This window comes from Miniopterus natalensis, chromosome 8 (genome assembly GCF_054644295.1).
Source record: "Miniopterus natalensis isolate mMinNat1 chromosome 8, mMinNat1.hap1, whole genome shotgun sequence".
Taxonomy (NCBI): domain Eukaryota; kingdom Metazoa; phylum Chordata; class Mammalia; order Chiroptera; family Miniopteridae; genus Miniopterus; species Miniopterus natalensis.
In genome coordinates this window covers 23,258,041-23,272,270 of record NC_142088.1, presented here as the reverse complement: position 1 = coordinate 23,272,270, position 14,230 = coordinate 23,258,041, and the positions used below count along the sequence as shown (strand labels likewise).

General features: G+C 37.6%; 1 protein-coding gene across 2 annotated transcripts; it reads left to right on the top strand.

Annotated features, from left to right (window-relative positions):
• Positions 1–176: 176 nt before the first annotated feature.
• Positions 177–13,796, top strand: BZW1 (basic leucine zipper and W2 domains 1). Of its 2 annotated transcripts, XM_016222142.2 has the most exons (12): positions 177–270; positions 1,454–1,527; positions 3,236–3,412; positions 5,014–5,108; positions 6,145–6,210; positions 7,270–7,405; positions 8,390–8,499; positions 8,635–8,805; positions 9,260–9,406; positions 9,918–10,056; positions 11,026–11,148; positions 11,526–13,796. In XM_016222142.2, the coding sequence occupies exons 2-12, from the start codon at positions 1,464–1,466 to the stop codon at positions 11,555–11,557; spliced, it is 1,260 nt and encodes a 419-aa protein (XP_016077628.1). In that variant the 5' UTR covers positions 177–270; positions 1,454–1,463; the 3' UTR covers positions 11,558–13,796. The 2 variants fall into 2 exon arrangements, with proteins under 2 accessions (XP_016077628.1, XP_016077708.1); XM_016222222.2 differs by lacking the exons at positions 177–270; positions 1,454–1,527; positions 5,014–5,108 and having other exon boundaries at positions 3,249–3,418.
• Positions 13,797–14,230: the final 434 nt, after the last annotated feature.

Below are 14,230 nucleotides of genomic sequence, written 5' to 3'. Positions count from 1 at the left end.
CCCGTAACGGAATAAGAAAGGCTACAAACCCCCACCCTCCCCTACCCTCCTTTCCCGCCGCGAGCTCCAGGGAATGGAAGAGGCGGGGGCTCGGCGCCCGGAGAGGGGCGGGGCAAGGCCCCGGAGGTGGAGATCTCGCGATAGGAGGCCGGCTGGGCGGGGGCGGCGCCTCTTCCCTCCTCCTCGCGTTAGTTCCGGTCGCAGAGGAGAGACGCCGCAGTTGTCGCCACATCTGGAATTTCTGGCCCTTTTCTCTTCGCCTTAAATTCGGTGAGGCTCGGCGCCCTCTCGTCTGGGGTCGAGGCTGTGGCCCCTTGTCGGGGAGCAGAGAGTGAGGGAGGCGGCAGGCTCCGTGGGCCGGGCTTGGACGGACCCCGGCGGAGGCCGTCGCCTGAGGCCGGGCGGGACCTGGAGCCAGTATTCGAGGGCCGGGGCCGGGGCCGCCGCCTCGTCAGGGAGGCCGAGGGGCGGCCCGGGCCCGAACGTGGGCCCCGAGGGTGCGTCGCGGCGCCAGAGGCGGACGCAGTGGCCGAGGCAGCTCCCCTCCGGCCCTGCCCGGCCTGGGTAACAAAGCCGCCGCGGCCTCTGTTGGGTGGTGTACGCGTGGGGGGTTCCGGCGGGCGGGGCGGAGGAGCCGCCACCACCACTGCGGCCGCCTCCCCCGCGGCTGCTTTCGCTGGAGGGCGGGCGGATGTACGGGGCGGCTGGGCCCCCGGCGCGAAGCGCCTCGGCGCCTGTGGTCCGCTCGTTGCGGCGGGCGTCAGCGCCGGCGGCGGGGTCAGTAGAGAAGGGGCTGCCGCACTGGGAGCAGCCCCTGTGGCGCCCCGCCGAGACCAAGCGGGTACTAGGCGGGGTCGCCGGTGGTCGTTCCCGCGGGAGGCACGGGAAGGGTGTGGATAGGGAGACACGTGCCCTCGGAGGAGGCTTGGACTGTAGGGCATGGGGCAAGGAAGGCTAGGCCGCTGTCAGTTTTGCGGGCGGGAGTGGTGAAGCGTCCCTGCGGTCACGGGTACGGCTTGAGGGTAGGATCTCCCAGAAGGGATTCGCGTTTTGACAAGTGTCCTACAGTGACATACACGTTGACTGACTAGTTGGTAATCTCTGTTAGCCTCTGTGGTGCTTAACAGTGGAAGGTGTCGGGGAATTTAAAGAGGAATGAGAAAGGGACCAGAAATTATGAGTGGGTGATCTGCCACCAGTCACTGGCTCTATAGTCGCCTAAAAGCGTACTTCAGGTTCCATCTTTAAAGGGTTTCTTGTAGGGAGAAATGCAAGCTTTGAAGTTATAGTTAATTAAAGCGAAGGTAATTATTTTTGCCTGTCCAAGTATATTGTCAATACTGAAAGTGCGTGTACAATTAGTTTTATAAGTAACTAGACCAAGGTTTGATGCTTTGTTTTAGAAATGAATATTATAGCCCTGATTTTTAAGGCCTTATTTTTTTTCTCCTAGGGTGTCTTTTATGAATAATCAAAAGCAGCAAAAGCCAACGCTATCAGGCCAGCGTTTTAAAACCAGAAAAAGAGGTAAATAATTTATGTTTTAAAAATATCTCTCTTTAGACCTCCAGAATAACATGTCTTGGTTCCTCTGGATGGCAGTTGCTCAGTACTAGAACCTTAAGAGAAAATACCAGAAAGGAACTTGAATTTCTAGTTGACTATTTCAGATACCCTAAATATTTCTAAGTAATTTAAATTTATTTATTTATTTGTTTATTTTAGAAAAGTAAAAAGTACGGGCTGCATTTTCAGTGGCATATATTTCATTTAAGCAAATTTTTGCTTGAGGGAAAAGGTTAATTCATACAGAGAGAGCTCCTAATGTGATCACTAATTTCACCCAGACGTTCTGAAGATTCATGAGAAAAATCAGACTTGGCCCCTGGGGGTTAGTTGTGGAACAGAGTTAACATTGTAATGTTTTTTGAAATTAAATATTTCTCACAGGCTTAGTAAGAAAAGTACTAAATACAATCTACTACTTTGTATCAGGGCACTTAGATGAATATTGAATTTTGTAGCAAGGCACTATTATACACTGGTGATACAAAGTTAAATGAGATGTGGTCTCAGGTATATTTTGTATTGAGTTTAATATTTTTCTCCCAAACTTCTCATTGTTGCTCAAAAGCACATATCAGCCTTATTTTATAGGAGATTTTGAGGAAAAGGAGAGCTGGGTCAACTACTGGTTATAAATTGTTTTTCTACTCTGCGTAGAGATACTTTGAGATATATATTTTGACTCTTTTGTAATGTCCGATTATAGTTTGTCCCCTTGTAGTGGGGAGACCAAAGAGTGATTTGATTCTAGCCTTTGCAGATTCGTTTACATTTAAGCCAGTAGATTTTATGAAGAGGAGAAACAGAGGTTGGAAACCAGAGCAATTTAGCAATAATAGGAAAGACCCTGGATCTTCTTAAGTACGTGGATTGCTGGTATCACCTTTATGTAAATAATTTTATTGTTAGCATCAGGAAGAGATCTCACTTCCTCGTTTCCAGATTGAGATCACTCATGCCCTCCTAAGTCTTGATGATTGGGTCTTGGCTAGAGTGAACAACCATCCTCATTTATCTAGGACTGAATAGTTCCCAGGGCTAAAAACACAGTGGGAACAAAAAGTTCTACTTCACAATGTTATAAGAATGAATCAAGGGAGCTACTGCAGTTTCTGTCATATATTGGATCTTCATAAGTACCAAAGGAGTGGATTATTTAGAAAGCATACAAAGTATTATGAGCATTTAAAGAAAAGAATCAACAGCTCCAGTGTTTGGACAAAATTTCACTTAAGAATAAAATTTATCTGAGGTTTAGAGGATGTCCTAAATTTCAGGAAAGCCCAGAGGTGACAGAAGAACATTCCTGGTAGAAATTGTCCCCTGGCAGTAGGAACACACTAGCTTATTTAGCTCACTTAATGAGACTTATGTGAAAAAATAGTGGAAGAAAAGCTACATAATTCTGTGCCTAGGCACCTGCCTTGTGCTAGCAGAGGGGAAACTTGCACAGGATGTGTGTTTAGTCTCCTGTTTGTTTGCTGGCATTCCAGGTATTGAATAATCTAGCTTGTGTTTGATTTTTTCCAGCTGTTGAAATAAATGAAATTGTGATGAATGTGATTGACTTATTCAGTGGTTATAACTTCCTAAGGTGGTGGTTTCATGGCATTTTGGTAAGCCTTTTAAAACTAAATGTTTGGGGGTTTTCTTCCCCCCCCCCCCCCAGATGAAAAAGAGAGGTTTGACCCTACTCAGTTTCAAGACTGTATTATTCAAGGCTTAAGTGAAACTGGTACTGATTTGGAAGCAGTAGCAAAGTTTCTTGATGCTTCTGGAGCAAAACTTGATTACCGCCGATATGCAGAAACACTCTTTGACATTCTGGTGGCCGGGGGAATGCTGGGTAAGTGTCTGGGTTTTGTGGGAAGTGTGCTATATGGAGAAGATTGTTAGAAACCAGACTATGAACTATTTGAAAAACCCATCAAATTGGGATAGCTTTGGTTTTTTTAACCCCCTTAGGATTTTTCCACTTTTAATTCCCAGTTTTATAGCAAGTTAGCATATTGCCTTGCTCTGTCTAGCTTTATATTTAAAAGTGTTACAGAATTATAACATTTGGACATAACTTTTCTTTTCTGATAACCTAAAGCCCCTATGAGATCCCCAGTCAGTGATTCTCCCCTCCCGCTCTGTGTTTGAACAGGTTGAAAGCCCCTCCCTCTTGTTCTGTCTTACGAAATACTTCTATATATATCTGATGCCTAGTCCTGTATGCTTCAGTACATTAGCTACTAGATATATATATGTGGCTTGTCCAAATTGAGATGTGCTAGAAGTGTAAAATACACTGGATTTTAAAGACATATTTCAACAATACTTTGAATACTAGAATGTTAAAAACTATTTTGATATGTTGTGTTAAAGTATAATAAAATTGATTTCACCCTTTATTTTTAATATGGCTACTAGAAGATTTAAATTACACTACATGGCTCACATATTTCTGTTGCAGTGTTGCGTTAACTTAACTCCTGCCTCCACCCTCAACAGCTCACGATATCTTAACAGAATTTGCTAGTTAGTTACATATCTTCAAATGTGATGGTGATTTCATTTCCATAGCTTTTTAAAGTATTTCAAAATGTTTTCATGGTATTATTGTATTGACCCTCACAGCCAAGCTGACAGAACCAGAACTCCATTTGTATACGTGCAGAATGGAGGCTTAGAAAGGCTTCAGTGATTTGCATGCAGTCAAACAGTTCAGTTGCTTAGTGGTAGAACCAGAAACTTAACATTCATACATTCTAGTGACTAGTCAAATGAATATTTTTTCATTTTTACCAGTTTGTAGTAAGAATTATGAAATATTATATCTACTTACTATTCATAATACTGCTATCAATGAGCCTGTTTATAAAATTATTTTAAAACATTAAATAAGGAAATCTTCAAACAGATCCTAGAGAGAATAGTATGAACTGCTGATCTGTTACCCATCTTCAATAATTATTAACAGTCTTACTCTGTTTATGCCCTGCCAATTTCATCCCCCCTACCCCATATTTTAAAGTATATAGACATCATTTTATCCATAAATACTTAGAAATGTATCTAAAAGATAAAGTTTCTAACTTGTGGATTTTTATAGCCAGCCTTTTTTGGAAGCTTGAAGGGTGGTTTTCTATATGTGAAGTTATATATTAAAACCAACTTTGAATATCTCCACTTGAGTGACAGATTTGGCACTATTGATTGAATGGTTAATGCATCGAGTTTCATTGAGTTGGCTAAAGTGGGTTATTTCTGTAAATTGTTTCATTTTATTCACACATATTGAACCACCTAGCTGTGTTCCTACTGAGAAATTGACTTGGTTTTAAATCATCTGCTAGAATTTTTATCATTTTATTTTATAATGAGAATCCTCACAGAAAGTAAGATTGAAATGGTTACTTATTTTAAATGAAGGTCACTGCAAATTTTTTGTATTTGTCCTAGCCCCAGGTGGTACACTGGCAGATGACATGATGCGTACAGATGTCTGTGTTTTCGCAGCACAAGAAGACCTAGAGACCATGCAAGCATTTGCTCAGGTAAATAAAACTTTACATAATCATTTCAGTTAGCTACTATCTATCTGACCGTTTAAGGGAAAGTCTATTTTTAAGAGGTTGCAGTAGAAGATTGAAGGAATTTGAATTGAAGGTTTTAGAGTCAATGTTCTTGGTGAAATATGATGAATTAGAAACATCAGAATGTGTTGAGGAAAACAAAGTAGAAAAAGATTGAATTAGCTCTTTTCCTCTTTGTCTCTCTGAAATGAATCCATTTTTAAGAAACAAAAAGTCAAATTGAAAAGGAAAATCAGTTCCCTGTCATGATTTCCATCAAGTTATTCTGCATATAACTTTTTTTTTTAATATGTCTTTCTTGATTTCGGAGAGAGAGGAAAGGGGAGAGAAAGAGATAGAAACATCAGTGATGAGAGAGTCATTGATTGGCTGCCTCCTGCAGGCCCCTGATTGGGGATCGAGCCTGCAACCCAGGCATATGTCCTGACTGGGAATTGAACCACTATCTCCTGGATCATAGGTTGATGTTCAACCACTAGCCATGCCCGGCAGGGCTGCATATAGCTTTAAAACTGAATGAGTTACAGGCAGATTAGCTTACCAATCAAAATCTCATTTGAAGATTTCATATGTAGTTATGTTTCCATTACTGTAAGCCAAAAATTCAAGTGCATCTAACAGATATTGTTATCTATGTCATTAGGAAAATAGAACTGTATTTTATGATCTTATGCTGTTAATGTCCTGCAAATGGGTAAATGACATATTTGAGCAATAATTAGTCTTTGCTTTAATATTTGGCAATAAAAATCTATTGTGGGCTGCTATTAAAGTGTTAACAGCATCACATTGGTACATTGGAGGGTTTGGGAGTTAGCAGACTCTTCCCAAGCTGGTTTAAACAGCTTATAAACTTATATCTAGTAGAAGGTTCACTTCTTTGCTGTTCTAGGAGATACTACTAGAGAGATTTCAGTCGCCCTGACCTAGATATTTTTAGGAATCTGGCATCTGTACATGTGAATTTATTATTATATTTCTTTACTGTTCTTCATAGGTTTTTAACAAGTTAATCAGGCGCTACAAATACCTGGAGAAAGGTTTTGAAGATGAAGTAAAAAAGGTACGAGGAGCAATATGCTTTGTGGGAAACAAAGTTGAGGTCAAAGAGGGGAGTGTTAAATCCTAATTCTGCCACAGATTTGAGATCATTTAAAATGTAACTGTCATTGGTACTTGTTAATCACTTCCACTTTTTCACCAATCATCATTCCATCTGGCAACCATCAATTTGTTCTCTGTATCTGTGAGTTTGTTTCTGTTTTGTTTTTAGATTTCCACATATATGTGAAATCATATGGTATTTGTCTTTCTCTGATTTATTTCACTTAGCATAATATTCTCTAGGTCCATTCATGTTGTTACAAATGGTAAGATTTTGCTCTTTTTTATGGCCAAGTAATATTCCATTGTGTATATGTACCACAGCTTTTTTTATCCACTTGTCTGTTGATGGGCACTTAAGTAATGCAGTGAACATAGGGATGCATGTATCTTTTTTAATTAGTGTTCAGATAAATACCCAGAAGTGGGATTGTTGGGTAATATGGTAGTTCTATTTTTTAATTTTTTGAGGAACCTTCGTACTGTTTAGATTTGAGATAATTTTAGATATTTAGGTAGGCTGATTCTGAAATGTAGTTTTGGGATAAATCATTTAGTTTAATTTGCTATACGCTGTTCCTTAGCTCTGTGCCCAAACAAATGGCAAAAGAACTAAAAGCCAAAGTGGGGTTTGTTCAAAAGAGAGAGAGTAGAGGATCAGAGCTAAACACACTGAGAAAGAGAAATTTAGCTTACTTGCTATTTGAGTCTTAGATATACTATGTATAGGTGTACAGAAAATCTGGTAATTTTTTTAGTAACATAGAGTATCTGGCACTACTCTAAACTCATTTAATATTCACGAAAACCCTGTGAAGCAAGTTTTATCCACATTTTACATATGAAGAAACTGAGGCACAGAAGTTACCTTTCCTAAGATCGCTCAGCTAATGTGTATTATAACTGAGACACAAACTTGGATGGTACTCCAGAGCCCATACTTGTAACCAGTATAGTATGCTTTACTGCTTCTCTTTATATAATTGCTCTTTTAACCCATAACTGTTTATTTTCATAGCTGCTGCTGTTCTTAAAAGGTTTTTCAGAGTCGGAGAGGAACAAGCTGGCTATGTTGACTGGTGTTCTTCTGGCTAATGGAACACTTAATGCATCCATTCTTAATAGCCTTTATAATGAGAATTTGGTTAAAGAAGGTAATTAACTTTTAGTAAAGTACAAAGTAACTTTTAGTAAAGTTTTTAGTTGGCTGAGAATAGGGTAGATAAGAGCATGAAAGATGAACTGATACAAAAGTTAGGATAAAGTTTATCTAGATTTGACTTGTTTAATAGCCTTTTTAACTGTCCTTAAATTTAATAGGTTGATTCAAATTTGTTAGACATTTGTATACTTTTGGCATTCAGGGTTAATGGCTTGCTTTTAAGCATACAGCAAATGTCCAGGATCCAGGCACAATGTGATTATAAAGTAAAAAAAATTTAATTCCATGGTAATCCATAAAGAGATTAATTACAATTGGGAGACTTTGGAACATCTTTAATAGAGAAAGTGCCAATAGGGAAAATGTCAAGCTGAAAAGAAAAATAAGTTCTTAATATAGATTTCCATACTTAAATTATACTTTACAGTAGTAAAGCTGACTTTTTTTGTTTTTTTTAACGGAGTACTGAATATTTTTTATTATTTTTACAGTCCTCACCCCAGGATATGTTTTTATCAATTTGAGAGAGGGAGAGAAACATTGATTGGTTGCTCTTGTTAGCACCTGGACAGGGAAATCAAACCCACAACCTGGGTATGTGCCCTGGACAGGAATTGAACCCATGACCTTTTGGTGTACAGGATAATGCTACAACCAACTGAGCCACACCTGCCAGGGCAAGAGTACTGAGTAATTAACGTTCCTTATTTTAATCCTCACAACAACCCTGTAAAGTGTAAAAACTATTAACATCATTTTACACATTAGAAAAGAGTTTAACTTGACTAAGAAGCAACCAGCAAATGGTAGAATAGAGAAATTGGAGTTGAATGGTGAGCAGTAGCAGAGGGAAGTTCAGGGGTAAGTGTGGGGATAAAGTGAGTAATCCTGTATGGTTGAACTATGGAGGGAGGAAACGGAGGTGCAGTGGTTGAATCCAGGAAGGTGGTTATGTTAAGTGTGTTCTTCTCTTTAGGCGTTTCAGCAGCTTTTGCTGTAAAGCTCTTTAAATCATGGATAAATGAAAAAGACATCAATGCAGTGGCTTCAAGTCTTCGGAAAGTCAGCATGGATAACAGACTGATGGTTTGTAACTTCTTTCATTCTTTTTTGGCAAGAAAGTGTAATAAGGGAACTTTGTCATTTGTAATCTGTGAAGAAAGAGAAGTTTTTCTTAATCTGATTTAGAGATAATTTAACTAGATTAAATTCTCCTTTCAGGAACTTTTTCCTGCCAATAAACAAAGCGTTGAACACTTCACAAAGTATTTCACTGAGGCAGGCCTAAAAGAGCTTTCAGAATATGTTCGGAATCAGCAAACCATAGGAGCTCGGAAAGAACTCCAGAAAGAGCTTCAAGAACAGATGTCCCGTGGTGATCCATTTAAGGATGTAAGATACTTTTGTTTCAACTGTCTTTATATGGCTAAGTTTTTGTAAAAGAAAAATTTTAAAGTATTTCACCAGAGTGGGCTTTAATTAATAGCTATAGAATATTATGCTGGGGCTTTGCCTCTAGTGCCTTACTGGCACCAGAAATTATAGCACTTGGGGGATTTTGTAGGGTGCAAGCCAATGGACAGACCTCTGTTTCCATCTCAGTCCTTTCCTAGCTAGTTTGCCTATATCTAAAATAAGGTTTGAACCAGAGGTGCATCTCTTCCAGTTTTAGAAGCTTTCTGATTACATGTGGTACACGTGGTGGTTGCCACTTACATGAGAACATGTTTTTATGCTTTAGTGTAAGATCTAATTTTGATGTATGGAGTATGTACATACATAATAACATGTACATACATACATACATACATACAATTTTTGTTGACTAAATTGGATTCTTTTGCAGATAATTTTGTATGTCAAGGAGGAGATGAAAAAAAACAACATCCCAGAACCCGTTGTCATTGGATTAATCTGGTCCAGTGTAATGAGCACCGTAGAATGGAACAAAAAAGAGGAGCTTGTAGCAGAGCAAGCCATCAAGCACTTGAAGGTATTAAATCTGTGCCTTGGCAAGACATTCTGCTTTTAAGTTGGGAAAAGTGAACTGTTACTGGGCTTTTCTAAGAGCATTTATCACATCTGATTCCTGGGGATAATTCACAAGTACATAAATAACATTAATTCTTGATGTAACTTTTTAAAAAATCTGACTTGGGCTTTGTTTGGTTCACAGGTTAAAAACGAATACATGTTTAAAAGTAGCTTATGCCTGTAATTTGGTGGTTATTTTTTAGGGAATATTGGAAAGTAGAAACATTTTCTTTTTCCTTTAAAATATTAAACATCGTATTGACAGTTATCTGGAATCCTTCGTGCAGTATTGCTTATTTGACGTAGATGCTTAGCAGATTTTTCTGCTTTACTATTTGTTTTGATTTCCACTAAGTATAATATAATTCACAGCGGTTGTAAAAGATGAGTTATGTTCTATATTTTAGAAATTTTATAATGGATGGTTAGCAGAATGAATGACTAAATCTTTTCTCCCTTCTCTTCAAAAGCAATACAGCCCTCTCCTTGCTGCCTTTACTACTCAAGGTCAGTCCGAGCTGACTCTGTTACTGAAGATTCAGGAGTATTGCTATGATAACATTCATTTCATGAAAGCCTTCCAGAAAATAGTGGTGCTTTTTTATAAAGGTAATTTAATTAAATTTTCAATTTTGTGAATACGTTTAATAAAAACCCTAGAATACTCAAAATAATTCCAATGAATAGTTGTCTTAGCACCAGCTCCCTAAAATATTTTACTCTAATCACAGGATTGAGTTTCTCCCAGGTTTGATCCCCAGTCAGGGCACATAAAGGATCAACCAAAAGAAAGAAAGAATGAGGTAACAAACTCCAAGTAGCCCATGCTTCAGTGATTATCAGCTTGTAGGTTTCTTGAAAGAATCTATAGCCCTGCTTATTTGCTGCCACTCACATTATTTAGAAACAAATCCTAGACATCTTTATTTAATTCTTAATTCTTCCAGTATGAATCTGTAAAGTACATGGGCTTTTTTATTCTTTTTAATAAAACCACAGTGTCATTTTCACACTTTGAAAAAATTATCAAGAAGAAAAAACTCAATGGGAAAGATTTAAGAATAAAATTACCTATCAGATATCTCTGATCATTTATCACAAGGTTTCTCAACCTTGGTACTACTGATATTTTGGGTCAAATAAATCTTGTAGGTCACTATCCTGTGTGTTATGGAGTGTTTAAAAGCATCCCTGACATCTTCCCAATAGATGCCAATGGTACCTCTCCCCATTGTAACTATCAAGAATGTCTCTAAACATTGTCAAAATCCCTGGGGGGTAAAATTGCCTTCAGTTGAGAGAATCACTGGTTTAATGGGTGTGTTTATTTTTCCTAATAGTAGATTCAGACTTTGGCAACAAGTTAATTAAAAGTTTTTTTTAATGTAGGGCTCTCATTTTGTCTTTTACGTTTTTCTTTAAAAATTAACTTGTTGAAGATATAAATTAAGTGTTTTGAATGCAGACTTACTTTTTTCAGTAGAATCTTTTTTGCACCTTAGGTGGATTCTGACTCTGCATGAGTTAGAGAAGTGTATGAGAACTCCCCAAATGTAATGATCACTCTCTTCTTTATAGCTGAAGTCCTGAGTGAGGAGCCCATTCTGAAGTGGTATAAAGATGCACATGTTGCAAAGGGGAAAAGCGTCTTCCTTGAACAAATGAAAAAGTTTGTGGAGTGGCTCAAAAATGCTGAAGAAGGTAAGCCTCCTCTTTCGTGCAGTTTGCTTGGTAAAACAGAACTAGTCAAGTGTAGCCATAGCATGTGTCCACATATGCTGCCTTCTTTGATTCAGATACTGCTTTGTACCTAGAGTACAGATTTTTGTTCATTTATTTACTGTAAGGCAGGTGAGGAAAACTAGACTGTCGAAATATTTTGATTGCCATAATACTAAACTTTCATAGGAAATTTGAAAATTCTGAGATTATCTAATAACTTTGAGATTTACAAATGAATACTTTTGAATATCCCTCTCATATAAATAGGACAGTAATAAAAAGCTTTGCAGTTATAAATGGGAACTTTTGCTTTCTGATATTATATAATGCTTGACTGCATTTTCTCCCTTTTCTAGAATCTGAGTCTGAAGCTGAAGAAGGTGACTGAATTTTGAAACTACACCCTCAGTAAAGCAAACAGGAGTTGTAGATAAAATGTCATGTCTCATGTGTCCTGGTTCTTACATCTTCCTACCTCCCTATATCAAGCATGATATAAGGGCTTTCATGGCAAATTTTATTTTAACTGTTTCTATGGTTACTGGAAATGTTGGGTTTAGTTTCTAAAACCATGTTTTAAGTAGCTTACAGGAGCTATAGATTTGAATCTAATGTTGCATTATTAGTCTTTTCAGTTATCTTCTACCTCCTGTATTTTCTACTGTAATAATGTAATTTAAGGCCTTCCACAATGAACAGTTCACTTTTTTCCTGGGTTTTCTATATAAACAGTTTTCAAGATATGATTTGGTTAAAAATAATTTGTTATAAAAATTCTGTTTGCAAATTAAACTGTAAAAGTATCCAAAGTCTCAAAAAGCAATGATTTGTGTGATAATTTGGTATGCCCAAATCCCTCCTCATGTATGAAAATCTCATATACAGTAATTGAATTAATTAACATGAATCTTGAGTATTTGAACCATTGCTTACATGTTAATATTTTCTTGCATTTTTTTTAACCCCAGATGTTTTTCAGCTCAGTTGTTTGCTCTTTGATTTTCATTCCTTAGTGAAGCCATGGAGAACAAGCTTGAAAGTGAGGTCTTTGGGAAATCCCATGTGGCAGAGGTGGTGGGAAGAAGAAAGTTGAGCTTTTTCCCATTGAGAAACTTCTGCAATTCAGTTTATATCTTTCTAGGCAAAACATAGGAGTATTCTTTTCATACTGTTTTCAACTGTTCCTTTAGAAAAGTCTTGTCATTTAACGAATTTAACACTTGTCATACACTTAGATTGATAGGAAAGGACTCATGAAATAGTGTAATGAAATGACTGTACTAAACCCAGTAAATTGTTGAAAATGTTAAGTGTCAGCATGTTCTAATTGGAACTCTAACTATAACTCTTATTTCCTATTGGCTTAGAGTATTTGGTGTAAAGAATGGATTGCAGTGGTAGGACCAGCATCATTCTCTTAACATTTCCACTAATTAATGACTCAAGCATCTGGCTATTAACGTACCCTAGTTGCCTTTTTTTAGTTTTTAATTGCCATGAGCCAAATACCTTTTCTATACAATTCATTTATTTTAATGGCTGCCTTTTAATTTTCGTCTTTTCTTGCCGCCACCCACTATATATGTAGTGAGTAGAAAACAAAAGGTGACCACACTTTTTGGTGGAAAGACTTCATCTTAAAAGATGATTTTGGAAGTTTTGATTGTTGAAAGAAACTAGCTTGGAATAATGCCACCAGAGCCTGAGTGGAAATTGCCCCTTTCAAAGGTGCCATTTTTGTGAGCCAAGAATTTGGTGTTTAACAGTTCATCTGGAGGGAATAACATGTAGTATAATTTGAAACAAAGGTGTATAGTAACCTTAAGAAGAGCATTATTACTGATACCATTGTGAATGGGGTGAAACTGTTAAATGAATAAGTTTGATTATAAAGTTTTCATGCACAGGCAAAATGTATTCACTAGGTTTCTACGTAGTGGTCTGCTTTTGCTTTGTAATTTGTAGTCCTCAAGAGACTTTTAAAAAAAATAAAGTCCATCCTTATACTTAGGTTATATAGATCAGTCTTCTTTATTTTTTATTTTTTGTGAATTCCATGTTAATGTCCACTGGTAACTGTATTTTATACATTCAGCCATCTACTATGTAAGCATTAAATAATTGCTCTTTTCATCCTTATAGCTCCCAAACTATAAACACCTACAAACAATTCTGATGTAGCGGAAACTACATAACATTTCTACAACCAAATCATTGCATGTTACCGCCATTTAAAGTGTACCCTGTTCTATTATATACTGTGTATAGTGAAAGAATGTGTAGTCTTCCAGAACTACATTATGATCCTTGTCTGATCATAGTTTTTTTCTTCATAATGACAAAGTAGTGTTTACTTACTACAATATTATAGTAAATGGCTATCACCTATAACAGTATAAAGAAAGGGAGTGCTTTCTGAAAAGACTGCAGATTTTCTTTTTGAATTTTAAGTGGTAATTTTGGAGCTCAGCTGCCAATGCCAACCTATGGCCTCAAATATGTAATTCTTAATCCAGATGTTAAAATTGTACTTGTATGATTGGATAAATGTTGATTTTCCTAACTTGGTGTCAGTTTCAGAGGATAAGTCTCTTAGATGCCATAATTAAATGTGTGTTTAGAGCTAATCATAAGTTTCTTAATTATTCTGGAGTATTGTCCTAGAGATATTTATTATGCTGTTCTTATGAAAAGTCCAAATACGAAAAACACCAAGGATATTTTGACACAGCATTAATGATGGTGGTAAGAGGAAATGCATGTGACTGAGAGATTGACTTCTAATTCAGTGTTTCTCAAAGTTCATTATCACCCTCCCCCAGGAAGCCTTTTTAGAGTTTTCTAATAGCACCCCAATAAATTTATTATAGATAAGCTTGTATGTGTATTGTATCTGCTTTATACATTAAAAGAGTAAGGGTTCTTTTGGCCCCATTTGGGGGTGATAACCCCCTTTGAGGACGCATACCCTAGTATGTCTTTTTTTTAAACAGGAGAGGACCTAGAGATAGACATTTGCATTGGCAGGCATATCTTCATGCAGATCCATATCCTGAAGCAG